Below are 27,705 nucleotides of genomic sequence, written 5' to 3'. Positions count from 1 at the left end.
TCATAATTCTCACATATGTTGCCAAGCTGGACTGGCTACAGTGGTTGAATAATAATTATGATAATAAACTACATCTAAAAAATAAATATAATCAAATGCTCCCTCAGTAGTGACCCACTGTATCTGAAATTTGCTGCTTTTAATCATCTTGAATAATGTTTCTTTTTTCCATGACAGCTTTATACATGTTAAGTATGAATATACTGTTTATCCTAAATGCACTTTGCATAATTAGACTTGAGGATCACACAAGGTGCCCATTTTTTAAGGCATTTGGATCAGTGGTCATGAGGTATTTTGGGAGTGGAAAGTGAAGCTGTGAGGACACAAAGTGGGACCCAGGGTTATGGGTGAAGGAGTCTGAAATATGTTTTAGGAAGGGATGTAAGGAGGGTGAAAATCTGGTCATCCACACTTTGTATTTTCAAAGATGACGATGGCCTTTTCGGCTGACGTAATCTTTAGATCATAAATCAATAATACATCATACTTAAAAGTATAAAGTGGATATAAATGTCATTATATGAACAATTTCTTAAAAGGAGAAAAGCTTTTCATTTTTGGTTATTCTTCAGATGGCCTTTGTACGACTGCAGGTCAGCTGGTGCTGCATTTTTATTTACACTACAATGAAAGGTTCACAATGACCAAATGATTTTGTTTTATAACTGACAATTTTATTTTCCCCTTTGTTTAAAAAATAAATTCATAAAAAAAAGAGCTTTACTTCTCTTGTGTGCTCAAATACACTGAACACTTTGAATCTAACGGATTGTTTTTTTTAAAAATTGAAATATCAGAGCATTGATTTAGACATTTAAGTGCAGTTAGTAGATTCAATAAGGAAACACACTGACAATCTGAAACTCAAATATAGTTAGATAAAGTAATCAAATCAACCAGTTCACTGTTTGACGACTTATAGACATACAAATATATCCTTACATTTTTTGTAAGGATTTTATACCAACGAAAATACAGACAGAGCACGATTTCACCCGTGGCCTATTTAACATGTTTACCAAGACTGAATAAACGTACAATGCGGTCCACATAAAAAAAAAATAGTCCCAATTTTTGACCCACCTGTTCACTTGTTTGTTTCGCCCGCGTCTATGACGCCCCCTGGTGGCCGGTGACGGCGGGCGCCCCCTGGTGGCCGGTGACGGCGGGCGCCCCGCTCCTCCTCCCCTCCCTGATCAACAAGCAGCCTGGTGATATCATACGCTCGCTAAACCCCTTCACAGCACAGAAGCAAAATGGCCGATAGTAAACTAACAGATCACACAGCGTCTGACAGTCATCTAGGGGTTATGCGTGTTTTGTTTACAGATTGAGGACCACAGTGGGCGCAACAAAGACCGCTCGCCTCTCCTCGTTTTTTTTCTACGACTAAGGTTTTTCGCATTTCGGTGATGTCATTTCTTATTCCACTCAGCCTCGAAGAACTCGCTCGCTAGGCTAGCCAGCTAGCTCGCTAGCCCGCTAGCGGCAGGTCTGCAAGAATCTTCGCACACAAGCACTTTATGTCCTACGTGATTCCCGCGGTGAGTATTGAACATCGACCGTGTGCGGCTTTCGGTAGCTTTCGGGGAAACGAGTGCGCGCTCGGACAAACGTCGACGTCGTCCACGCAGCAAGCCGCCAGCGTCTGTGGTCGTCGGTGTTCGAGGAGCCTCGCTTGTTGTGCGTTGCATTGCCGAAGGAACGTCACTACAGTCCGTCGCTTCATTCGGCCCTGTCCACCATTAGTGCTGGCGGACCAGCGTGCCAGCACTCGGCCCCCCTGGCGTGTCAGTTGAGGGCTTTTATTGTTGTTGTTGTTGTTTTTATGCGAAGTTTGGAAAACGCAACATTAAATCGTGTGAATGGACATTTGCGTTTGACAATACGGGGCACGTCTTGAGCCAGTGTGACGTGCGCGTTGTCCGCAGTCAACTGCGTACATGTTGGATCCGTCGTGCAGAGCGACGGAGGGTCAGTCTCCCCCCCCCCCCCCCCTCCATGAGCCCCCGGCTGTCCGGGTCACGGCGCTCGGCCGCGGCATAAGCTAATTGCTCACCCCGCTGTGCGAAGCCCATTTCGCGTTAGCCGCACGGCTATCCCTCGGTGGCCTGCTCTTTTTTTTTTTGTTGGTCTTTTCTAAATGAAACCCGGCTCGTCTGCTCCCAGCCTGGCTGCGGAACGCCCGCCGCCGAGGGGCTTGTCGACCGGGGGCCAAGTGCAGCGGCAGCTGGGAAGTTGTCCGGTTAGCTCACATTAGCGTCGTATGACTCGATGCTAACTGTGCGCCGCTCAGCGCACTGGAACCCTGGGCCCGGTGGTACTTCCTCTGGAGCATGTTTTGTTTTCCACAGAAAACGCCCTCACGTGGCTCGTGTATTTGCATATTGCACACGTTTACGTTTGCCGGTGGTGGTGGTTGTTTCGGCACAGATCCCCCTCGTGTGTTCGCGTCGACGCTGGCATCCTCTGGATCCTGCTGACGATACAGACCTCTCTATTATGAGAGCAAGCGACGCCGAGTCTGACAGAAACGCTGGGAGTTTGGCCGCTGCCTCTGTTGTGTGTTGGCTCGCTGGTTGATGCATTATGCAGCGTGGAGCCGGGCTACCGTGGGCTCTCGGTTGACGTTACAGTCGTCACACCTCTGACTGTGTACGAGTGATCTGCTGCTGCACATGATGTTAGTTTTGTCATTGCGTGACTTCCTGTTTGGCTTGAGGTGCAGCAAATAATTCAGCGTGTACCTTCGTCTTCACAGACAGGAGAATTGGGAAAGGGAGCAGTAGTTCATGGAAGACAAGAAAAAGAAGAAAGAAGATAAGAAGAAAAGGGAAACCTCTCAGAAGGTATGTCACCAGATATTTGTGATTGATTTGTGTCTATCTTGTATATTCTGCAGATAATCTGTACGATGTCCCTGCTTCCATATCAGTACGGTTTACTCGGCCAGGTTTCTATTCCTATCTTATCTCGAACGCAATTCGCCATTTTCAAGATTTTCTAGGATAACTTCAGTTATAAAGATTTGTGTTCTTTCATATAAAATCAAATGAAATTATTTTGATTATAATTTTTTGCTAATATATTCCTCAATTGCAGTAGAAAGACTAAAGCCTAGTAAGATTATGTTTGTAGGTCTGAAGGGATTCATGTAGGTAGTGATATGAAAGATAATTTTTCTTGATGCTTGACCTTCTTACCAACAGCAATTTCTCTTCTTCCTTATACCCTAATTTTATTTCTGTTTTAGGTGCCAGAACAGAAAATCAAAGGTACGTTTTATTTCTGTTGTTTGCAATGATCGCTCCCTTCCTTCTTGTATCAGTCACAGACTAGTCAGTGATTTGAATGCTATGACTGCTTTGTTGAATATGCTTTCATCAGCATAGCCCAGTTCTTATAAGAACTTAAACGTGTTGTGGTGACCAAAAGCAATTATTGCCTAGGGTTAGGCTAACATTTCACATAACACATTTTCTTAAACTTTTCTTTAACTGTTATCTATAGTACAATACAGAAATTGTCCTGTTTTTTTTACCATACTTAACTCTTATATTGATTCACATCCGTTATTTGCCTATTTTAGTGCCAGAATCAGCCAAGCCCTCCTGCACCCAGCCCCTCGCCACCCCAGGCTCAGTGTCCCCCAGCCCTGGCCCGGTTGCCCCCTCATCCCCCAGTCCTGGTGCAGCTGGGGTTTCTGCACAAGTTCCTCCTGGTGGTGGGAACAATGCAAAGCAGCGGACTGCTGTGGCCAACGGACAGCCCTCCCCCTCCGCCTCTGGAAGCCAGACCTCCCAGCAGCAGAGATACATGTCCAGAGAGGTTCCACCGAGATTTCGCTGCCAGCAGGACCATAAAGTGTTACTGAAGAGGGGCCAGCCACCGCTGTCCTCCATGCTGCTGGGGGGAGGAGGAGGGGAAGGGGGTGCAGGAGGAGGAGGAGGCTGGGTAGCCACCACCCCTCCTGTATCCTCACAGGGAGCAGAAAACCCCAATGCAAGCACAGCTGGAGGCACAGGTGGGTAAACGTCTACGAACAAAAAAAGATTGCAGCGTTGATTATATATGTTCACTGTACCACAAGGGGAAATTTTAGATCTTCTGTCTTAAAGTGGGAACAGAGGAGAGAAATCACAGTGCGTTTTACATCTTATCCAGCAGCTATGGGAAGGATTTTAATCAACCACACTCGGATTGCACCTGATTAAGAATTTTGTCCGAATCAGATTTAGCGATACAACATGAATACTCAACAATGTGTTCCTTTTTTTCGTTTAGACTAGTTATCCCTCTGAGCTAGTGTGTGCGACAAGAAAGGATCAGAAATGCCTGACAGTATTTTTTGCCAATACTATATTGAAAACAAAAAACAGAGCCTATATCGTACTAAGCTCTCTGATATTTTATTTTTCTGACTCTAAAAGGGCAGCCCAACAGAACGCAATTGGTTGGCGTTTTAGCATTTTAGTGTCTTATACATTACAATGATATACATTCATTTTAGTGACTAATAAGCGACATTACTGGAACCACCAGATGGTATGTTCCACGAGTCATTAGTTAGTTTGTCAGTGCTTCACTTGTAAATTAAATGAATTGTCTTAATTTTGTCCACATAGATTCCAACCTGGGTTCATCTTCCCCTTCACCCCCCAACTCCTCATCTTCATTATGTGTCGCTGCTCTGTCGTCTTCTTCTACTACTACTTCAACTTATGCAAATTCCACATGGGGGGCAGGCTCTGGCAGCCAGTCCTCTTCTCAGGGCTGCGGGACGGTGATTGTGGATGGGACTGACCTGGAGGATTGGCCAAGCATCCTAGGCGGGGCCAAATTGAGTTCTGACGGGGCTGGAGAAAGGGTGCAGGAGCCAGACTGCCCCGGTAACAACAACAGTAGTGCCTCATGGAGTGAGAGAAACATCCAGCAGAAGGGAGGAGCAGCAGTAGGAGGAGGAGCAGGGAACATGGACAATCCTTCCCCATCTCGTTCTTCTCCTCTTTCTCCCTCTTCCTCACTTAATGAATGTGTTCAGTCAAGTGATGTGTGGGGCTCCTCCGCCTCCTCTCAGGTGGAGGCAGGGCTAGGATCAGCAGCATTTTACAATTCCAAAGTCTCCCATCTTCGACCTGGGCCTCAGGAGAGCCCAGTGGGTGGCAGCAGCAGTGTCCCTGGTGCCAATTTTAACCCCAACATGAACCCCTCTGCCTGGCCTGCCCTGGTGCAGGGTGGGACATCAACTTCGGCTAGCGACAGCCTTCCACTACACTCGTCCATTACTTCAGCTTCCTCATTCTCTGCCAGCACCACCCTCATCACCACTCATTCTCTTTCATCTGTGAATCAAGCTGGCCTTCATCAGCAGCACACTGAGATAGCTGTTGTGGCCAGACGTGGAGAACCTCAGCAGCACTTAGGAAACCCAGGTCTGGAGCTGGGTTCAGTCGGGGGAGTGCGAGGAGGAGCAGGACCAAATCAAGGAGGTGATGATGAGAGGGACTGTGTGGTTGCTAGTGTTGAAGAAGAAAGGTGTGGCAATCTTTCTGGCTCTTCCTCTTCCTCCTTAGCTGCCTCTTCTTGGAAATCCATGCCACCAGTGTCCTCTGACCTCAGCACAGATGCATCACAGGCAGATGGGTGGGGTGGAGGAGGGACTGGAGCTCAGGTGCAGGCAGGGAATGTGTGGGGCTTTGGTAGCCAGGGTGAGAAGGCAGGGTGGGGCAGGGGAAATGATGGTGGCTCAAATACCCCAGTGGTATCTCAGGGAGCATGGGAAGGAGGCAGTTCAGAAGCAGAGTGGGGTGGAAAAATGGGTGGTGTTAGTTCGAGTAACTTAGCAATAGGAAGAGGAGGAGAGGGAAGCAGCAGCAACAGCAGCAGCAGTGGAGGCAGTATTGGTGGTGCCGTTTTGCAGGACTCTGCCTCACCAAAGTTAGAAACTATGACAAAAGCATGGGACAATCAGAAAGGGGTGGAGAGTGGGGATGGGTCAGCTTGGGAGTGGGGTGGAGGAGGAGGGCAGGGTGGAGGCACTGGAGGTGGAGGACCTTCATCCTCTAGTGGAGGAACGTCCTTAGCTGGAAGTGGTGGAGGAGGGAGTGGCAGCAGTCAGAAGCAGGACCGATCCTCGCCTGTGTGCCACCAGACCTCCAATGCTGAAGTGGCCTTAGCAAGCATGCTCAATCGATCTGACCTGGACCCCAGAGTTCTGTCTAACACGGGTTGGGGTCAGACCCAGATTCGACAGAATGTGGCCTGGGACTTGGACACCACAGCAGCAGCAGCAGCAGCAGGAAGAGGAAACAGAAATGAAAGAAGTACTTCATCTTCCTCTGCATTCTCATCAGCAACCATGAACACTACCACAAGTCGTGGTCCTGGGTACCCGTCTAACACCAGTTCAATAACTAATGATCCATCTGGCAGTAAAACGACCAGCCATAACTCTGGCCTTGCTCCATTGAAGGATGGCTGGGATGGTGGTGCTACACAGTCCACCTGTGGTACTCGCGTGCCTAGTAGCACTGTACGGAAGCCAGGACTGCCAGAGGAAGATATGAAAGGTAACCCAGGAAAATCAGCTGGAGGCTGGGGTGATCTTCCACCTGAAAACCAGGGCAAAGGATGGGGGACTGAAGAACAACAGTGGCGGGATCACAGAGGAGGAGGAGGAGGGGGGAACAGGAGAGACGCCGGAGAACAGGGTAGTGAGTGGACAGATGGTCCAGAGGAAAAAGGGACAGGGGGATGGAAGGGGACTGGAAGAGGGGAGGCAGGTGGTTGGGGGGGACAGTCTCGAGGGGGAGGAGACTGGGGAAAGAGAGACTCTACACCTGGAGGTGGGTGGGGAGATGGGCGAAGCAGAGGTGGAAGCAACTCTGATGAGGGATCTTCCTGGGGTAATGAAGGGGGGTCTCAGAGAGGAGGATGGGAAGGGGGAGATGTGGGTGGAAGCAAATCCCACCAGGACTGGGGGAGTGCCAAGCCCCACACAATAGCAGCACAGATACCAAACAGCCAAGTGGCACCAATGAAAGCCCCAAATCAACAGCAGCACCAATCACAGGGCCAGCAGGGAGCTCCCATGCAAGGTGGGTGGAACAGCCGGTCCAATGTTGGAGGTGGAGGTCCACCTTCCAAGAATCAGAACCAAAGTTCGGGCTGGACTTCCGGCCCGATCCCCCAAATATCGGGAGGGGGAGGGGAAACCCTGGAGTCCAGTGGCTGGGAAGAACCCTCCCCTCAGTCTATCAGTCGCAAAATGGAAATTGACGATGGCACTTCAGCCTGGGGAGACCCGAACCGTTACAAAAGCAAGAATGTGAACTTGTGGGACAAGAACAATGCTACGCCCAGCCAAAGCCACAGTCAGCAGGCCCCACCTCCAGGCATGCAGCAGCAGCAGCAGCAGCAGCAGCAGCAGCAGCAGCAACAGCAGCAGCAGCAGCAGCAACAACAACAACAACAACAACAGCCACCTAGGAGGCAGCAGGGGATGCAGCACAGCAGGGACCCAAACTCTCGTAGTGCTGCAGTGGGTAAGGAGAATTTTGAATCATGACAATTGTGCAGTTTGCAAGCCACACCAAAATAAGATAAAGAATTGCTCTTTGCAAATGTTCTTTACCCTGATCATCATCTGACAAGAGACAAGACTCTTATCGTCATTCTCACACATATAACTTGATATTTATTTGTGGTGCATTCTAAAGGGTAATTTTAAATCAATTCTTCAATCTCTAGGTCCAGGTATGTGGGGAGGAGGCGCACCATCTGTGGATAATGGTACGAATTCATGGGGCCAAACATCAGATGCAGCAACAAGTTGGGGGGATCCAGATGAAACAGGCAAAGCTTCTGGCTGGGGGAAGCCTGCACCTAAACCTGGTGAGAGCAGAAGAAAATGTGCAGAAGTAAAAATATTACAATATCTTAAATGTGAGGTATTGATGCTCTCTATTTTTTCAAGACCTGATGCTGAGTCTCAAATCAAGCAACATTACTTATCTCTTAGTTTTAATGCGGTTCAGCATTTTTCAATCCACACCGAACGGAGGGAATCTAGAGAGATGTCTGCCAACGTATCATAGCTATTTGCTTTGTTCTTGCTGCAGGCACCAAGCCGATGGAAAGCTGGGGTGGGAAGGGTGAGGGCTCTGTTGCAGCCTCCCGTCACCCCAGCTGGGATGAGGAAGATGATGGTGGTGGAGGGGTGTGGAACAGCACTGGCCCCCAGGGAAACAGTTCCTCTTTCAACTCTGGAGGCTGGGGTCAGACTCATGGAGGCAAGAGAAGCAACATCAAGGTAGGGAACTTTGACCTCTAGGACAAGTTCATGTGCCCTTTTATTTTTCACAAAATTGTTTTCGTTTTGTCATTTAGCTTTCCTCCCGTACTTTTTAATTTTCAAATTCTTATTTTTTGAGAATAATATTTGAATTTCTTTGCCAAAGGGTGGAGGTGGCGACAGCTGGATGAACCCAGTTTCACGCCAGTTTTCAAACATGGGCCTTCTGGTAAGTTTTCTATTCACTAAAAATAAATGAATCAGCAGTTGTAGTGTCCCATGTTGATAATGACATTATGTGGGATGGATTATCGGTGAGATGTCTGTTGCTGTCCAGTGAATGGGTGAGATTCCACTAAATTACTTTGTTGTTTCTTAGGGTGATGACCCAAGTGATGACAAAAAGATAGAAGGAGACAAGAGAGGAACTGACTATAACGGAGAGATGCGTCGGGGAGCAAGAGGTGGGGGAGGTTACCGCATGCCTAGTTCCAAAGACATGGGGCCTGTTGAAATGGGGCCGTATGGAGAAAAGGTATGAGTCTGTTTATAGTGCTAACTAGTATAGTCACCTTACGGACCTTCCATTTTTGAAATTTCCTTTTATATTATTTCGTTTTTTATATCAACAATGTCTGATGACATACGTGTGAAATTAAAAGTCGTGTATGAGTTTTGCAAACTCCAATGAGATGTGATTCACCACGAATACAATTCTATTGTTCTTTGGTTTTTGTTGAACTGCAGATGGGTGGCCACGGAGTGTATGTTGGCAGTGGTGGGGGGATGGCTCCGCCTCGAGGGATGCATCAACCTGGCATGCATCCAATGAACTCGCAGGGGTTACGTGCTCAAGTGCCTCATCAGTTCCTGTCTGCTCAGGTCTGTTGTCTTCTGTTGCAGATGTTATTAGTCAGGATGAATATTGTATCCACGAGAGCTGGAGATTCTCCTGAGTCTTGCCAATGTTGGCTCTATATAAACAAAGGTTTTGGTTCCTTTTATGATTTTCTGTATGAAGTGAATATTTCCCATAATGATGCTGACGCTGCATGTCTTAAATAGTTTGGGGCAAAATGATATGCAGTAAACCTGCAGTGCTGTGTTAGTCTGGTACTTAGACTTGCATCTTGTTCGTTGGGCTTGCTAGCTGTTGAAATTAATTCTTTATTATTGCCTATTGGTTGGGCACTTTCCTCACTTTCCAGGGTGCATAAAAATTGGGGTCAATGAGCCCTTTAAATATAAAAAATATACACAATACTGAGCTCTGTGTAAGTAAACATAAAAAGGAAGCTTACCAGCATTATAGGTTCACGTCACAATAAGACAGTCTTGGGAGAGGAGCATTTTAAGTTAGATATGACAAAATATAGTCTACAGTCTTCAATAAAGACACAAATAAATCTAAAAATGGGGGGAAAAGCTAAATAGTCACAATACTATAAAATCTGTCATATCAACAAGGAAAATCTACAGGTAAAATACAGCAACATAAACTATTAATTAAAATATAAACCTGTATATCAACAAGATACACAATTCGATGTGTTGAGCTCTCATCTTCACCAAGACTGGACAATGTGGGGGATTGTTTTGGCCCCGTCAATAGTGCTGACCCAACACACCAGTCACTTAGAGTAAATAGTGTGCATTTAAATAGCTAAATTATGAATATGAATATTTTAAGTCACTAATACATTTGGAATGAAAGGAGTGAGAGAAACAGCCATATATAAATAAATTCCTGTGACGTGCAGGTGCCGGGTCCTATGCTGAAGCAGATGCCCTCTCCTAGTGGCAGTGTGGGTGGTGTGGTTGGAGGAGTGGGAGGTGTCGGAAGCGTCGGTGGTGTTGGTGGAGGAGTGTTCCCTCCTCAACTTTCCCCACAGCAGCTAGCAATGCTCAGCAACATTTACCCCCACATGCAGCAGTTCCATCTGGTATGTGCCTAAATCTTAGATTGTTAATTAATGGATGGATGCATCACATTTAAGTAAATAGTTCCCTTTAGACTGCCTTTGTCTATATCTGCACTGGAGTGTCTTGTAATCCCACCCCTAACAGCATACTCACAGTGTCTGTGTGTGGGCACTGTCTTAAGTATGCTGTGTTCAACTCCATGTCTTGACCATCACTGCCCACCACCCCACAGGCTTGTCAGCTCCTGCTACAACAGCAGCAGCAGCAGCAGCAGCAACAACAGCAGCAGCAGCAGCAGCAGCAGCAGCAGCTCCTGCAGAACCAGAGGAAGTTCCCACAGCCTCAGCCTCTCCGGCAGCAGCCAGACCCACAGCAGGTGAACATGATGATATTTGACACTCCGTACCATGCAGTGTCATCAGTGCCTCAACCCGTACTTACATATTTCTCTGCTGAAACAACAGCGTCTTAACACTAAACTCTTGGTCACGGTCACGTTTTTTTGTTGCGGTTGAAGTTGAGCTTTATTCGAGAACTTAACAATAAGACATAACAGAATTACCCTGTGAGCTGTCATAGCCGGAAGCAGTAAATGTTGGTAAAAAGGTGTTTTTTGACCATTCACAATACTCAGTGGTTATATGATTAGTTTTCTTGTATCCTGTCTTGCCTCAGCTGGCAAGGATTATGGCTATTCTGCAGCAGCAGAGACAGCATCAGCAGGGTGGCGTTGGAGGAGCTGCAGTTGGAGGAGGGAGCTCCAAATTGTCCCCCTCTCACCTGGGAGTAGGCCACTCCAAACTGCCCATGGTAGACGCCCTGCCTCATCCTGGAATGGGGGGGCCGTTGTCAGACCTTCATGCCAAAACGCAAGGGATGTACTCGGGTGAGTCAAACAGGCGAAATCTTTGTGGATTAGACTAATGCAGTCAGCTGTATATGTAACTATAAAACAAATGGTATGTTTAGTATGTAAGTTTACTTTTGGTGGCGTTTCTTTGGCTGTCAAAATCTGCTTGGTATAATCCTATTTTAAAGTACGTTACGTCAGCAAATCAACACTTGGTTGAGATCAAGTGTGAAAAGCGAAGAGCTATGTCCCCCTTTTGTATTTACGTGTCATTATCTGGTTGCTGGTCTGTGCATTTTTCTTGGTCAGCCAATAACAGCAAGTGATAGCTGTCAAATGTGTGTGAACACTGACCTCTTTTCAGGGCTTGCCCCCGGCGGTAACCTGTCAGGACTGGAGCTTGGTCCCATGATGGGAGGAATGAAGGACACAGGAGGACAGCAGTCCCGCTTCAAGTGGATGATGGAGGGACACTCCCCAGCTCCCTCTCCCCCCGACTCAACCCTCCATAAGAACGGTAGGTTAACAGATGGCTCATGACAGGATATTTGCAAAGGGAAAATTCACATTTTGTGAAAGCTCAGCTCCCCACAGGCTGCTGTCAATCTGGTGGTGACTGTGCTGATAATCACCTTCATTCACAATGTATCTGAATTAAGCACTCTGAAGTGTTTTTGAAACATAGTCATGTCAATCTGTGTGACCTTATTTAACTCTTGTGTGCCATTCTGAAGGCCCTTTACCCAGTGCTATGAAAGTGAGAGGAGGATCCCCTTACTCCCAGTATGAAATGCTGGGCGGGGATGGTTTAGGGATTCCCTCACAGAGCTCTGCGGACAACTGGCACCGAACTCCTGGTAGTAAAATGGGGAACAAGCCAGCCACATCCAGCTGGCCTCCAGGTGAGTTTGCCTTTACCTGCTACTTGCTGCCACAGGATGATGAGGCAGGATGAGAAAGAAATTAATAATAGTAAACTTAAGCCCAGGATGAAATGTGCAGGGTAAAACAATTTTAGTACCTAGAACAAACTAATTGCATAAATTTGACTAATTATAGTCAAATGGTTCCTAAATAAATCCATAATAATAAACTTGGCCATAACCATGATAGCACTTACCCATTTCAATCAATCAATACGTTTTCTTTTTCCTGATGACAGAGTTCCAGCCTGGTGTGCCCTGGAAGGGAATCCAGAGTAGTGGAGACCCCGAGTCTGACCCCTACATGACCCCTGGTAGTGTTCTTGGCTCCCCTGGACCCCAGAGCCTCAATGACTCTGACCACCAGTTACTAAGAGACAACATAGGTATGTTTTTATGAGCATAGCCGTTTGTATTCGAATTGGCATAAAGATATTACTTATAAATCTGAGGAATCATAAGATTTTGATTGACACATCCAGAGTTTTAGTATTTTAATGGTATTAGTCACTTTTGGCCAGCAAGGAAATTAAGCTGAACAACCAAATTAAACCATTTTTAAGTATAACTATCTAATGAGTATATTAAGTTATAGCTTACGATGCAGATGTTAAGAGAGCACAATTTCTCCCATTTGAAGCCACTGAAAGGTTTGACAAACAGTCTTCCTCAGAGTCAGTCTGCAGTCCAGCTCTACATTGGTTGCCTTGTGTTGTTTATCACAGGATGTGTTAATAAACCGTGTAATGTTTTGCAGGGCCAAACCCCTCCCTCAACACCTCGCTGCCTTCACCTGGTGCCTGGCCCTACAGTGCCTCAGACAGCCCCCTCAGTAATGCACACAGCACAGGTATTTGTTTATACTCTGTATTTCCTTTTGCATTTTAACCTTTCATCTCTCCTCATATCTCTTTCATTTTATCAGTTTCTTTGTTTCTGTTTTTATAATTGTGTTAACATTGGTTTTGTTTTTTACTGGTGTACAAGATACGCCTTTTCTGCAATGACGCCTAAGCAGTTGGATGTACTATGTCCTCTCCATTCCCATTTCTGTGGTCTGTTTTTTCAAAACATATACCCCTATATCACCCCTCTTGCTCCCACCCTCTCCATTTCCTCTTCAGGAAAGTACTCGGAGTACAAGCCCAGCTGGCCCCCAGAGCCCATCGGACAAAACAAGTTTTGGAAGACCAATCGCAACAGCTCGCAGCTGCCACGCCCCCCTCCTGGCTTAACTAACCAGAAGCAGGCCTCGCCCTCCCCATGGGGCAGTGGAGGCCCACGGTTGGCCCGGAGCTGGGGAGGAGGTGGGATGAATCAAGAGTCAAGATATGGGCCAGGTACTGTTTAAAGAGACAAGATGTTGTTATTTCATAAAAGATTTGTCAGCTTATTACTTACTATATACTGAAAAGCGAAAGGCATGATGACTCAGGTTTGACTACAGTGTGAGGAAACTTAGTGTTAAACTTGTCTTCATTTAAATATGGTCATGATCTTAGGTGTAATCCCTGCTAATTGCTTCATCCTTGTCGTTTGTTCTGTTTGTCTCACTTTTCCTTTTACTCTATAGGCTCAGCTTGGAGTGATGGTGTGGCATCCAGAGGCAGCTGCTGGTTGCTGCTGAGCAACCTGACCCCTCAGGTAAAGTGCGAGGAAGAAGGGAGGGATGGCTTGGGAGGAAACCCTGAGAAGAAACCACACAAGTTTTCAGGGAATTTGTAGTAACACTGAATTTAGACTGTTAATAGTGTCACCAGCAGTCAACCTGCTGTCTGTAAACAGAAATGTTGCTGATGGGAAAGTACACTGTGCAAGCAACGCAGACTTCAAATGTTCTCCCTTCATCACCGTCGAGTTTGTCGTGGCTGTAAAGTAAAACACCTGCCCAGACAGACTGGTCACAAGCATTTAACCTCTGTGCTCATTCATCTGTATTCTCCTGCAGTTTGTCTTATGTAAATTAGACAGAACGATGCGTGACCGTCTGTAATTGGATTGTGAAGTTGGATGAGCCATTTAATCAATTACAGTCTACACAAATGACACTGGCGTGACACTGCTCTGGGAAAAGAATAGAAATGAAAATGTTTAATTATAAGTCTTTGCAACAAAAAAAAAGTGGGTTATTCTATTAGATTTTTTTTACAATAATCCATATGGCTTTAATCAGGGCTTTCGTGCTCTGGCTTGCACAACTTGTGTATCTTACAGGAACGGGCAGAATTACAAACAATATAGCTACAGTGAACAGTCTCAACACATTAATTATTAAGTCAGGATCCTTCATACACTTCGTAACTATTGTGTAACCCCCTAGATACCCTGACCTTTCACTGTCCCTGTCATGGATGACTCAAGATTGTGGACAGTATTCTAACATCACACAAACTAAATCTTTTGCACTTTCATTCTTCTTTCCCTGTAGATCGATGGCTCCACACTGAGGACTATTTGCATGCAGCATGGCCCCCTGCTGACCTTCCACCTTGGACTGACCCAGGGCAGCGCTTTGATTCGCTACAGCAGCCGGCAGGAAGCAGCCAAGGCCCAGGGTGCACTGCACATGTAGGTTAACCTGTAAGCTCACTAATACACATATACCTAAAATTGATCATGCTCCAGTTGATCTAAAGAGCCTGGTCTTGTACCTCCATTTCAGGTGCGTTCTGGGCAACACCACAATCCTGGCGGAGTTTGTGAGTGAGGAAGAAGTTGCTCGCTATTTTGCACATTCCCAGGCCGGAGGGGCAGAGGGGGCCAGCTCAGGAGGGGCCCCGGCCAGTGGAATGCAGGGCTCGTCTGGTACAGGCACCGCTGTGGCCAACAGTGGCGGTAGCTCCCCAGGGGGTGAGCGGGCAGCAGCGGGTACAGTTTCAGGTGGAAATGGAAACGGTGGAGGGGACAGTGGAGCAGCGGTTCTAGGTAGTGTGAGGTCCTCCGGCACTGGCTGGCAAGGTCTTGATGGTACAGGTAGTTCTTCAGACGCCACTTCAGCCCAAGGACCCGGGCTGGGGATATTTTCCCAGTGGAGCACAAATGGGTCAGGGGAGGGAGGAGGTGTCGTAGGAGTTGAGGCTGGGAGGTCTGGGCTCTGGGGGGGCATGACTGCGGGATACCCCAGCAGCCTGTGGGGGGCACCGCAAATGGAGGAAAGGCACCAAATGGACAGCCCTGCTGCATTGTTGCCCGGCGACCTGCTGGGAGGAGGAGCTGACTCCATCTGATGAGGCCCCTCCGTTTGTATGTGTAGGTTTGGACACACTGATACATAATACACTGGGTTACATATGTACTTACTATAGCACACACACACACACACACACACACACACACACACACACACACACACACACACACACACACACACACACACACACACACACACGGTATGCATATTAATGTACTACACATATACCACATGTGCATAGCATACATATGTACACACACTCAAAGCAGAAATGTGAGACATGCTTACACACATTCTTGTGGCCAGACTTAAGCTATTATATAAACAAATGCAGGGACTGTTAGATGTGTATACAGCCTTTTTCCACAGATGAAGATTTCAACTGCTTAGACTTGAAACCTGATAAAGAATGAAAAGTCAGTTGGTCTGAAAGACTTGACTGGATTGCAATGTGCTTAGTAAATAGGGGACTTTTCGACAGATTTACATACACATGCACACACCAAATACAGACAAGCCTTCAGACAGTTGGGCACTGTAAACAGCATTACCTTCATCGTATAAAAAACGTCAAACTACTACATGATGTGAGGTTATAGTGCATTTTGTATTCATGTCCCCTTAAAAGACGGAGACCGAATCCAAACACATGCAAACAGCTCTGATTGACAGCAGAACTGTATCTTACTGTGTATGTTAAGTTTGGTTTTTTTTTCCTGTTTGTATGTATGGTTTTAATTTTTGAACAGTGAAAATATTGAAAAATGTCATTGTTCCGTTTTCAAAATGCTGACCTCCTACTGTTGTATCTCACGCACTCTTTCTCTGTTATACTCTCTTGAACATGTTTGTTACTGTTGCAGTGATAAATGTTAAATTGCTGGCAGTTTGAGGCTATGTTGCATTTCTCCATGTGTTGATACTGAGTGCAGTGTCATATACACGATATGGACTTGTGAATGAGTGAGACTGAGACCAAGTAAGTGGATTAAACCACCACAGTTTGTGTGAATGTGAGAATAATGTGTGTGCGCGTGTTAATGCCTGTCATAATGTGGGCAAGGCTGCTTACTATACAGAAGGTCTATACAAAAATGTTTTGAGTGCATTTGGTATACTGCTGACTGTGTTAAGAAATATTGGCACTAATGCTTTTTCTCATTTGAAGTTGTTTGTTTTTTTAGCAGACTTGTCTTTTTTATTGTCTGACCTGCAATAATAAAAAAAAGAACATTTTAATGACAAAGAGCTGAAGGCATATGCGTTGAGAAAATGGACATGCCAAATCTTATCAAACTGTGTGGAGCGGGAGGGAAGGGTTGTTTACAGATGCCGAGCAAGAGTTCCCGTACGTTTTTAATGTTCTGTTGTTGTGTATTCATTTTAAATTAAGACAGGCTTTAACACTCCTGTTCAGTGTTTTCGTTTTGAGATTTTACAAAGGAAAAAAAATTTATTTAAACAAATGAGAACAAGATTAATAAAGATGAAAAATATTGGCTTCTACATGTGTCCCTGTGGTCATTCCTGTCATGGATTTGATGTATGTGAAATCCAGGTTTGTGGAATTTGGTGAAAAGTAGCATACAAGGTTTTTCAACTTATGGCTGCTGGAGCAGTCAAACTGCCCCTTATGCTTTCATGCAAATGTGAAAACTTTGCGCCGCGTAGTTATTTGACTTGCATGAAGGTGGAATGGCCGTTCAGAGACTGGACCACAGTGAAACAAGCCAGCGCGTCCCATCTGTCACCATCCACAAACCAATCCTATTTAACGTGCACGTCATCCTGCAGTAAGCCACTGCTTACTGTATGAAATGACTTACCTCCTGTGATGCGCCTGCCAGCTTTCCATTGTGTAAAAGCCGTGACACTGACGCGATGTGTGCCGATCACAGACATGTCAGGACATTGGGTGGGACATGCTTGGCACATGATATTATGATTATTGTGTATGATTATAATATATTACACATCATATTTTTAAAAAAAAAGCATAGTTATAATATAATGTATTGCATATATAATATGTATTGCTTATGCTTGCTTTAGTTCATCTGACTTATTATTTTAACTTCACAAGCAGCCTTGTTACTCAAAGTGAGTAGGAGCGGCCGGGCGTGACGTTGTCGTGCTCCACTGGCTGTGCGCTGGCATCCAGAGGATGACATCATCGACGCCGTGTGAGCGGGCACGCCGTTAAGTAACGAGAGGAGGAGACAGAGCCGAGTGGAGAACGGCCGCCCGTGCAACTGGAGCTTCTCGGGGACTATCGACAGGGAGTGCAGCCGACGCCAGAGCCCGAGAGCTGGGGGGTTATGAACGCCGTCAGAATCCGCTCCCATCCTCCTCCGCCCGGGCCCCTGTCCGACTGACAACCGCCGGATCACAGTCTACGCCGAAGCAGCTCTCGGACGAGCCCAGTATCGGGTGAGTTGCGGCTCGGCGGACCGGAGAAACCGGGCGGCGAAAAGCGGCCCGACTCCGGCCGGGTCGGAGTCTCGCATTCGCGGCTTAGAGGAGAGGGGGAGGGGGGCGAGTGGCGAGCGGCGAGCGCGGCCGCCTGCACGGGCTCGTCGCGCTGGTCCGTGGGCGCGGCGCGACGTGTCTCGTGTGGCGGGGCGAGGTGCGACCGAGCGCCACATTTTCGAGCGTATTCTCGTTAAATGTCAAGACGCAGTGCGCGTCGCGCTCCGCTCCGCTCCGCACCGCCACTAGCAGCGGCTAGCCGTCAGCCGACGACGGTGCTTCCGCCTGGCTCTCTGGAAGCGCCCGCCGCCCCTAACGTACACCACACCGGGCTTTTCTGAACAACGCAACTGCTAAGATTCCTTTAATTATTTCATATCTTTTTTGTTGTTGTGGTAATGAATTTTGATACCAAAGCAAATGCTGTCTACTAACGTTGATCGCAATTGACACATCGAATTGCAACCGGGAAAGAGAAGGAGGAAAAAGAAAGAGAAGCCTGACGTCTGCCGACATGGCTCCGAGCACCGACGGTCCGACTGTTGTTTTGAAAGTGCGGGTCACGTCGATGGGACACGGGACAGGACTGTGGACTGTGGACTGACAGCTGCCCGGCGGTGGGAGGCGCAGCGGGCTGATTGTGAAATCCTCTGGCTCTAAGTCGTTGGACACTTGTTTTTCCTCCCCCTCTCTCTCTCACAGTGGATTTGCTTTTGTCCATCTAGGGCCCATTTGCCTGCTTTTAAGAAACGCTCTCTCACTCGGGACGTCCCGTGTCCACGCAGCATCGCGGCCCGATCCCGACCACATGGGCACGTGCAGTGTGACAGGGTGATTCCTCTTGCTCCTCATCGCACGCAGGCCTTTTTTGACACATCATCCGATGTGTTGCTGCCAAGTTGTTACCGTACATGTCTTTGCAAAGCCTTACCCTAACCCTAATGAGGGTGCCTGCAACCTATAAATGAAATGTAGTAGTATTATTATTATTATAACTATAACCGAACCACTTGGGCCCAGTCTGGACCATGTACCGACGCTGTGCAGTTTGAATTTTGTGCCTCACTTTCTTTCTGAACCAAGCCATTAATCGGTGGTTTATCAACACGAATCCATCGGCCTCCATCACTTTCACCGCGGCGGGCGGTTCTCTCCTCGGCTACAGTTGACGGGGACGTCTACGGTTTACATGTTGCCGTATGTGGGGTCGGCTGATGCTCTGCCTTGAAACGAGGACAGGGCGATGCTAGTCGTTCGAGTTTGGATTCCTTTCACGAGGCTCAGGTGATCCAAGTTGACGGCGTAGCAGACCTAAGTTCACTTGTTTTAAAACCACAGCTGATGTCTACAACTTTATTATTCCACTGTTCCAGTCTGGCAAAGTAACTTCTGAGAGGATTTATGTTGACACAGGACTGGTTCTGCAGTTTCACTTATGTCCCCAAAACTGAGGTCGTCTTGAGATTGCTTTGTTTCGTGGTTTCTCTGTTGTCATGAGACTGTCACGTTTTCAAATACACAGGAATCCGTAAAATGATTCCGTCCATTTAATTTATTGTCAGTGGAGCACATGAGCGTCTGAGTAGAAGAGTTATTTGAAGATGCAGCAGTGCTTCATTTGGAACGAGGGTCCACTCTGTTACTATAAAGGGCACCGTTTGATTACATGCTGTTCCCAAATTACTGGTTAGGAAGCAAATTACTTTGATGCATTCTGTGCAGCACTTCTCTCTCTCAAGTTCATTGCACAGAGTTGTCTGAGGGCCTTGACACAGATAAAGACAGCCAGCGCTCTGCGCCCGCTCATGCCTTCCCTCCCTTGGCAGTGCCAGGACAGAACAGTGGAGCTTAGTCTTGCTTTTGCAGTGGCTGCACAATGTGGCGTGGTAGAGCGCGTACTAAATAAATAATGACCCTGCTCCAGCGTCACGTGCAGTTCAGCTCAGAGGATGCACTTCATTTCCCCGTGTGCCAAGTCCCTAGTCCCTAGTGATGCAGCAGCTGATTTGGATCCACTCATCTATGTGGCAACTGGTTTGTCTGTGTAGCCTTCATTCTGCTTCATGTCTTTCTCCTTCTTTCCCCTGTGTTTGCTGATCTCACAGCAACCCCCTCCCCACATCTTCCAAATCTAATCATGTGTTTCTGTGGGCCAGACAGCTGTTTGCTGATCAACAAGTCCCGCGTAGGTTACATTCTCACACAAACACGTGGTCAGTTCAGCATGTCTGGCATTGGCGATCATCATGTGAGCAGCTCACTGGCGGTGGTAGGAAATACCTTCCCTCGTCCCACCGCCCGGGAAAGTCGAGAAAATGGTCTGATTGTTGTGTCCGTTTGAGTTTCACTTGAGTGTAATCCCACAGTGTTTCAGAGTTGGCGGCGAGTGAAAAGAGGTTCAGCTCAGATGAGCTAGCCTGGTGTCATGTGACATTTGCCGCCTTCTAACCATGACTATGTTGTCTGTCAGTGACAGAGACGACTTGCAACCATGGAGCTGAGAGTGGGGAACAAGTACCGGCTCGGCCGAAAGATAGGGAGTGGTTCCTTTGGAGACATCTACCTTGGTAAGTGAAAATTGAGTTTTTGTTATTTTTGCACATCTTGCCAAACTTTCCAATTTTTCTCCTATGGTAAGTTTTTTTCCCCACATGCAACATTTAATTGATTAATGGACTTCTAAATTAATCGCAAACTACTTAGATAATCAGTTCAAGGAGTTTCTATGAAAAAAGGGTCAAAGTTCTATGATTTCAGCTTCTTAAATGTGAATATTTTTTGGTTTCTTTGATTCTCTATGATCTTTGGTGCACGGACAAAACAAAATCATCATCTTGGAGTTTGGGAAACACCATTAACATTTCACCATTTTATGGACCACACAACTAATCGATTAAACTAGAAAATAATCGACAGATTAATCAATAACTAAAATAATCGTTAGTTGCAGCCCTAATTTCCTTATTAATCTGAACATGATTTTCTGTCATATTCATCCATCACTGACTTGGTATTGGTGAAATTTACATGGATTTTACATCTGTGATGCTGTGTATGTATATATTTATATTTGTTGTGTCTCCTCTCAGGTGCCAACATTGCCACTGGTGAGGAGGTAGCCATCAAGCTTGAATGTGTGAAGACCAAGCACCCACAATTGCACATTGAAAGCAAGTTCTACAAGATGATGCAAGGAGGAGGTAACAAAATGCTTTGACATGCATGATTTTTCAACACTCTCCTGCAGGAAATATGTACACTGACTTCTTTTAACAAGAATATCTGAAGGACTGTCATCTTTTCAAACTGTTTCAATATGAATCCATCTTAAACCGACCCAGACAAGTGAAAGTATCTCCATGGAATTGTTCTCTGGGGTAAAACTCACTAGGTTGAAAATATGATATACAGTATCACAAACAAGTTGCTGCACAGCACATAATATAAATTGTAAGAGTGCAGGTTATAACAGACAACAAACCTAATGCTAATCTTGTGTGTATTGTATTCTAGTGGGTATCCCATCGATAAAGTGGTGTGGCGCAGAGGGAGACTACAACGTGATGGTAATGGAGCTGCTCGGTCCCAGTCTGGAGGACCTGTTCAACTTTTGCTCCCGGAAGTTCAGCCTAAAGACAGTTCTTCTTCTGGCTGACCAGATGGTATGTCTTGTCTCTTTGCATGTCAGGGGTATTATAATGAAGACAGTTCAACTGTGTGAAACTGTTTACAAGCAGAGACGGAAGATGTATGATCGAGGTCACGTGCGTGACCTAAATGAATTTTACTTGTTGGCGCATGCTCATACATAAACATTGCACATTTATCCCCTAAAGGCTTTTGTAAAGATTATAGACGTTTCGGTCTTCACTACTCTTGTGCATCCACTGTACTGTAGAGTTACGGTCTCTATGCTCTGCTCAGGCTGTGCTGGCCTAGATATTTTATTTCATCGATTGCTCTCAAGCACAAATCACCTCACCTTTTGTTCTAACTGCAGCCAAGTTGCTGTGTCAGTCCTTTTATATGGGTGTTTGGTGCTACACTTATAGCACCTTCTGGTCTCCTGTTTTCGTATATCCTCTTGTCCTTTTAGTTTGTCCAAGGTATTGATGCATTGAGTGCACATAGTGAGCTTAGAAAACTATACGAGAGAAGTGCTGTGCTGACGGCATGTAAAATGTGACCCTGTGGCCATGTGTTCTTGTCATTATGACGCAAAAATATATTTCAGCTGCAGGAGCTGACGGTTCGATCACTCTTTGTCTCACCTGTGCTCTCCAGATCAGCCGCATTGAGTACATCCACTCCAAGAATTTCATCCATCGGGATGTGAAGCCTGACAACTTCCTAATGGGGCTCGGTAAGAAGGGGAACCTGGTGTACATCATTGACTTTGGCCTGGCCAAGAAGTACCGTGATGCCCGCACACACCAGCACATCCCTTACAGGGAGAACAAGAATCTGACGGGCACGGCACGCTATGCCTCCATCAACACACATCTTGGAATTGGTAAGGTCCCCTGCAATCATACAAACAACCCTGAATTGCCCCCCCCCCCCGGATTAAACAGTCCTGCTGCTGCTTCTTGACCCTCTTATTCACACTTTGTTCTCAGGCGGTCCTGTTATCACCGCATGTGATGAGGCTTGGTGTGATTCATGTGTGTTATCATTCTGTGTATGACTGTCAAGTCAGAGAGGTTCACGTGTCCAGGGCTTTTACTGTGCAGACAAATGGAAAGAAAATCTGACTTTTGTGACCATTTTTTGGTGCGTTAATTATTGGCTCTAGAACAATGAAAGTTACATTTTATTGCCTTTTTATTATTGTCTTAAGAACGTTCATGATGGTGGACTCTGAGTGATGGGCAACCTAAGGTGTGTGTCTTCTGCTCCCTCAGCATCACACTTTGTCTGCTGCCTCTAAACCCCATGTTAAATGTGATTAATCAGAGCTGGGTTATGATGATATCTCCCTGTACATGAAGCTCATCCCTAGCTTGGATGTGCGCCAGATTTTACCCGTCATCTGTTATCTTAGGAATTTTTACTTAAAGCTGTAACATCCCCTCATCCTACTGAAGGTCTCTGTCTTTTATATCCTGAGTTCTTACTGGTGCTTAACTATTTTATTTCAGCGAGGGTGCTACCACTTTCAACTCTATTCTTTATGATTTTGGAAATGCCTTCTTCTGTCAGTCTTTGTTGACACACCCTCTTGATTTTTTGGCGGATGCAAGGGAATGCTTCTCATGAGAATGGAAAAAGGAGGAAATGCCCTCTGGGATAGAAAACAGCCCTGTTGTGGTTTTGTCATTTCAGTGCAATGCTCTGTAACACATTCTGCAGAACCCTCCGGACATGACCCTAAACTCTGAAGCGATAGAACTATCTCTGATGAAATATTTAACCTCACTCTGTATGAAATAATTCAACCAAGTAAAAAACACAATTAAATGTCGTGCTACATGAAAACAGAAAATGAAATGTCATTACATAACCATTATCTTTCAGATAGATTTTGGTGACCTGCTGATCCTGATTAAAATAGTTGAGCCACATAAATGACTTCCTTAAGTATCTAAAGTCATGCGTGGGGCTGTTGTGGTATTGATTTTTTTTTTTCTTTACTAAGCCATTTACAACCATAAAATATTAATACACAAACCTGGTTCTATAAAATAGTTTAAAACGTTTGTTTGGGAACTAAGCCGATATGCAGACTTCAGATGCCGTGTCGGGTTAGTGATGTTTCCCCCACATCACATGAATTACCCTGCGTCGGCATAGCCGGGAGCAGGGGTTGGTTTCCACCCCTGGGAATATTACTTTGGAGGGTATCTACTTTTGGAACTGATTGGTCGTGGGGTGCTTTTAGGGGAGGGCGACACATTGTTTGCTCTTACGGAGCAAGACCGGTGTTAAGCCGAGGACTGCCGGCCTGCTAAATGTCTGCAGCATCACCTGAAAGCACAATAACCCCATGTTACTCTTATGCCTCTTTTATCCTAAGTCATAATGTTTCATTTTTAGACTACATGAGCTGTACTTTATTGACCTATTGCTGAATATTAATTGTGTTGATTAACAAGCAGACATCGCTCACTCTTCCATGCTCTCTCGCTTTCTGTCCACAGAGCAGTCCAGACGTGATGACCTGGAGTCCCTGGGCTATGTCCTCATGTACTTCAACCTTGGCTCCCTCCCCTGGCAGGGCCTCAAGGCTGCGACCAAGAGACAGAAGTATGAACGGATCAGCGAGAAGAAAATGTCCACACCCATTGAGGTTCTTTGCAAAGGCTACCCTTGTAAGTGTTGCCTCTGTGTATATGAACAGCAACGTGCCTATAGTTGTGAAATAATCTTCAGCAGCAGTATTCCTGGTATTCCCTAATTTAATCTTGTTTGTTTTATAGCCGAGTTCTCCACATACCTGAATTTTTGCCGTTCACTCCGTTTTGATGACAAGCCAGACTACTCCTACCTACGACAGCTCTTCAGGAATCTTTTCCACCGACAAGGCTTCTCCTATGACTATGTCTTTGACTGGAACATGCTAAAATTTGTAAGTTTATGACAGGTGTTTTTAACTGAAATGTTGATGTTTGTTTTGGTGCATAGCTGCCACAGACTTTTTTTATCAGTGCTCAACAATCTCAGTTCTAAATGATAAGTTGACAGTTTACAATATAATACAGGCAATTTAAAACTATTTTTGTCAGCGGAAAAGCTTTAATGAGGTTGTATTCGTCTGCCAGGGTGCCAGTCGGACAGCCGAGGATGGTGATCGGGAGAGGAGGACAGGAGATGAGAGAGATGAGCGGATTGGAGGAGTCCCCAGGGGGTCTGCATCGCGAGGCCTTCCCCCAGGTCCCAACCCTGGAGCTCCCAACAGAGTCCGAAACGGGCCAGAGCAGGCAATCTCTAACCCTGCCTCACGGGTCCAGCAGTCTGGTGAGTCTCAAACTCCCATCTTTCTTGGTATAACTTCATTTTGAGTGATGAAAACACAGATGGCAGGAATGTGTTTTCTTGAGTATCTGCATCAGATGTGCTCATTTTCATCTTAATACATAATTTCAGGGAACACTTCGCCACGCGCAATTTCTCGAGCAGAGAGGGAGAGGAAGGTGAGCATGCGGCTCCACCGTGGAGCTCCTGCCAACGTGTCATCCTCTGACCTCACAGCCCGCCACGACCAGTCCAGGATTTCCACATCACAGGTGAGAAAACCCCCCCCGGCTCCTTTTGTTGGCTAGGCGACACATGCTGCTGGAGAAACATTGTTAGACACAGCAGAACATCCACCAAAAAATGGTTGATTAAATCACTGTTCCTCAAGCCCATTATTCCGTATTTGAGTTATCTTTATGCATCACAACTGCGGCTGTAATGTTTGACTAGCAAAGGCTGACACCACTAAGGGTTGTGATATGGACTGAATTATTATTATTGCAATGGTTGTCCCAGCATTTCCATTTTCAGCTTGAGGCAGTATTCGTGGGAGTAAACAATTTCAGGCAGACTTAATGTGGTGTTAAGTTAAAGATGTGAATTGTGAACCACTGTATTTTGAACTGGAGGTTTTGTATGCGAGTGTGAGCAATAGCTAGCCAGTGAACTCATCCTCTTGAGTCTAACTCTGTTTGTTTTGCAGGTCAGCGTGCCATTTGAGCACATGGGGAAGTAGAATTCTTTGGCTCTGCATGCACATGAAACTGACAGGTGAGGTCTAGTTTCACACGTGTATTCACATGCTGACTGCAGAAATACACTTCTCACCGATACATTGCCTTCTCTAATAACCAACATTCCTCTTGTCGTTGCAGGGCTGCAAGGTATGATCATTGCTCTGATTTATTTTCCTGTATTTTTTACCTTGTCTTATTACAAGATGATTGCCAATGGACATGTGGATCTTTTGGAAAAGGACCGTACATTTTTACAGGATCCAGAGAAGTACATGACACCACCCATCATGCACTCTTTTCATGAACCATTTTGCTGATTCCTGGATCATCGCCACCACCACAGTACAAAATAAACAAAAACAAACGAATGACAGTGCTACGCCATTGTTACTCCATGGTTGCTCTTACCTGTCCCCCCTCTTCCTCAGAGTATTCCCTCAATACCCTCTGTCTGACAAATGTGAAGGAACTGATGGTATCAAAGAAGCAGAATGGTATCAGGGACACACGCATGTTATGATATAGGCTTAGTAAGATGTATCTTTCTTTCAGTTTTTTTTTTCAGCAAACAACTTTTAAATTAATGTTTTCTCTTGTCTTTGGCAAGGACATTTTAAATTGAACCTTGTAATGAGTTTACTTTCTTTGTATTTTTGAAAGTAACAGCTAAAATAAGAGGTGGGTGGGAGGGTAGAGAATGTAAAGAGAGGTGACTTTGGAGAGGATGAGTAAGTGATGTTTTAGCTGTTAGAGTAATGTTTCTGGTGAAGTAGCAAATTGGTCCTTGCTTGCCTTTCGTCCATCCATGTTGTGATGATGTTCTTTCCTTCAAAACTCGGCCACCAAAACCTCCGTTACCCTTTTTATTTTGCCTGTTTTTAATTGTGCGTTTTCTGTGGTTTTAATGTGAGTGGGTAAGATGAAGAATGACCATAGATATTGCAAAGACACACTCCCAAGTCTTGAGGGAAGCTCCTCAGGAAATTCTCAGTGTATTTGACCAGAGACCACAGCTGCCCATTTTGGCTAACAAATAGTGGCTGCAATTTTTATGATAGTTCTTAATGTTACCTTTTTTTAATTATTCTTTTTGTTATTGGAGGTCAAAGGGGAGTGGGCCAGCTCTGATAATGATTACAGTTGGGGTAAGGGGCATCCAATGATTTTTTATTTTATTTACTCCACTGTAAATATATCTTTTTTTTCATTTTGATGTAAAGGCAACATGTGGTTATTTGTTTTAATATGTAAAGTAGAAAATTGCATACTATTGACAAACAGGGGCTGGGTTCAGAGCTTAAGGTATTTTAAGTACAAAAATTGTGGGATGGGCTACTGTTGCTTTGCCAGCTGGGTCATCGTGTGTGTGTGTGTGTGTGTGTGTGTGTGTGTGTGTGTGTGTGTGTGTGTGTGTGTGTGTGTGTGTGTGTGTGTGTGTGTGTGTGTGTGTGTGTGTGTGTGTGTGTGTGTGTGTGTGTGTGTGTGTGTGTGTGTGTGTGTGTGTGTGTGTGTGTGTGTGTGTGTGTGTGTGTGTGTGTGTGTGTGTGTGTGTGTGTGTGTGTGTGTGTGTGTGTGTGTGTGTGTGTGTGTGTGTGTGTGTGTGTGTGTGTTGCAGATTATCCCTGCTAAGAGTACATGAATCATTCTGTCTCTGTGTGCAGATTGTTTTTAATCTTTGTTTTCTCTGCTATTTATGTTAAACAATTTTATTTGTGTGAAATAACTTTCTGTTTTTATTCTTTTGTTTCATTTCATCCTCCTGTAACTTATTAGAATGACCTTGTTAATCTTTTGCCTATCCCTTTCTTTTTCTGTTATGCTTCAAAGGTTGTCTTTCCAACCCCATACAAGGCACAGGGCTTTCAATATTCCTTCTGCAAAAATTATACCCCAATAGTTTGATGTCACCTTTGGATTTTAACCCCCAGCAGCCTTGATGATGTCATTCAGCAGAAAACATAACTGATACAATTGCAGGGATGTGTAAATAGCAGTGTACCGTTTGTAAATCACTTTGTACAGGCCGCCATGACCCAGTGGCATTGTAACTGTTGGAAGAGGCTGAGGCAACGGGGATTTCACTATATGTATTGTGTACTGATAGCTTGTACAGATCTTTAACACACTTTATTTACAACAGTATTTGTGTATATTTTATGAAGTAATAAAAATCAATAATGATGCTCACAACTTTTTGGTGACCTTTCTTGCTTATGGTTTGCTTATTTGTTGCGTTTGCGAACGCTTTGTCTTATTTTGTTAGTTTGTTTGGTTGTTGTTTTTACCGGGGGGTGTTGCTTGAATTGCATTACATCATGTCCAAGACCCTGGAAATTACAGCAACGTGACTGCGCATGCGC

General features: G+C 45.5%; 2 protein-coding genes across 3 annotated transcripts; both read left to right on the top strand.

The window, feature by feature from the left end:
- The first annotated feature begins 1,234 nt into the window (after nt 1-1,234).
- On the top strand, nt 1,235-16,688 carry LOC118288476 (trinucleotide repeat-containing gene 6B protein-like). Of its 2 annotated transcripts, XM_035614620.2 has the most exons (21): nt 1,235-1,547; nt 2,765-2,852; nt 3,257-3,278; nt 3,593-4,027; nt 4,629-7,547; nt 7,753-7,896; nt 8,124-8,314; nt 8,463-8,525; nt 8,676-8,831; nt 9,044-9,178; nt 10,057-10,239; nt 10,452-10,595; nt 10,895-11,105; nt 11,434-11,586; nt 11,804-11,971; nt 12,232-12,378; nt 12,750-12,842; nt 13,117-13,332; nt 13,566-13,636; nt 14,421-14,560; nt 14,655-16,688. In XM_035614620.2, the coding sequence occupies exons 2-21, from the start codon at nt 2,796-2,798 to the stop codon at nt 15,217-15,219; spliced, it is 6,213 nt and encodes a 2,070-aa protein (XP_035470513.2). In that variant the 5' UTR covers nt 1,235-1,547; nt 2,765-2,795; the 3' UTR covers nt 15,220-16,688. The 2 variants fall into 2 exon arrangements, with proteins under 2 accessions (XP_035470513.2, XP_047184294.1); XM_047328338.1 differs by lacking the exon at nt 10,057-10,239.
- A 681-nt stretch (nt 16,689-17,369) lies between these two features.
- Nucleotides 17,370-26,812, top strand: LOC118288586 (casein kinase I). The gene is made up of 11 exons (XM_035614853.2): nt 17,370-17,612; nt 20,122-20,218; nt 20,741-20,851; nt 21,165-21,313; nt 21,936-22,164; nt 23,792-23,962; nt 24,071-24,219; nt 24,413-24,608; nt 24,738-24,877; nt 25,312-25,379; nt 25,484-26,812. Exons 2-10 carry the CDS (start codon nt 20,143-20,145, stop codon nt 25,342-25,344), a joined length of 1,254 nt encoding a protein of 417 aa, XP_035470746.1. The 5' UTR covers nt 17,370-17,612; nt 20,122-20,142; the 3' UTR covers nt 25,345-25,379; nt 25,484-26,812.
- Nucleotides 26,813-27,705: the final 893 nt, after the last annotated feature.

This window comes from Scophthalmus maximus, chromosome 17 (genome assembly GCF_022379125.1).
Source record: "Scophthalmus maximus strain ysfricsl-2021 chromosome 17, ASM2237912v1, whole genome shotgun sequence".
In the NCBI taxonomy this organism is placed as follows: domain Eukaryota; kingdom Metazoa; phylum Chordata; class Actinopteri; order Pleuronectiformes; family Scophthalmidae; genus Scophthalmus; species Scophthalmus maximus.
The sequence above is the reverse complement of the archived record's forward strand: the minus strand, read 5'-3'. Positions and strand labels throughout refer to the sequence as shown.

What these genes read in the sequence shown, in the direction of transcription:
- LOC118288586 (XM_035614853.2), top strand. Translation starts at nt 20,143, where the DNA reads ATGGAGCTGAGAGTGGGGAACAAGTACCGGCTCGGCCGAAAGATAGGG. An exon ending in CTTTGGAGACATCTACCTTG is followed by an intron (nt 20,219 to 20,740) that starts GTAAGTGAAAAT and finishes GTCTCCTCTCAG; the next exon opens with GTGCCAACATTGCCACTGGT. An exon ending in CAAGATGATGCAAGGAGGAG is followed by an intron (nt 20,852 to 21,164) that starts GTAACAAAATGC and finishes ATTGTATTCTAG; the next exon opens with TGGGTATCCCATCGATAAAG.
- LOC118288476 (XM_035614620.2), top strand. Translation starts at nt 2,796, where the DNA reads ATGGAAGACAAGAAAAAGAAGAAAGAAGATAAGAAGAAAAGGGAAACC. An exon ending in AAAGGGAAACCTCTCAGAAG is followed by an intron (nt 2,853 to 3,256) that starts GTATGTCACCAG and finishes TTTCTGTTTTAG; the next exon opens with GTGCCAGAACAGAAAATCAA. An exon ending in ACATGCAGCAGTTCCATCTG is followed by an intron (nt 10,240 to 10,451) that starts GTATGTGCCTAA and finishes ACCACCCCACAG; the next exon opens with GCTTGTCAGCTCCTGCTACA.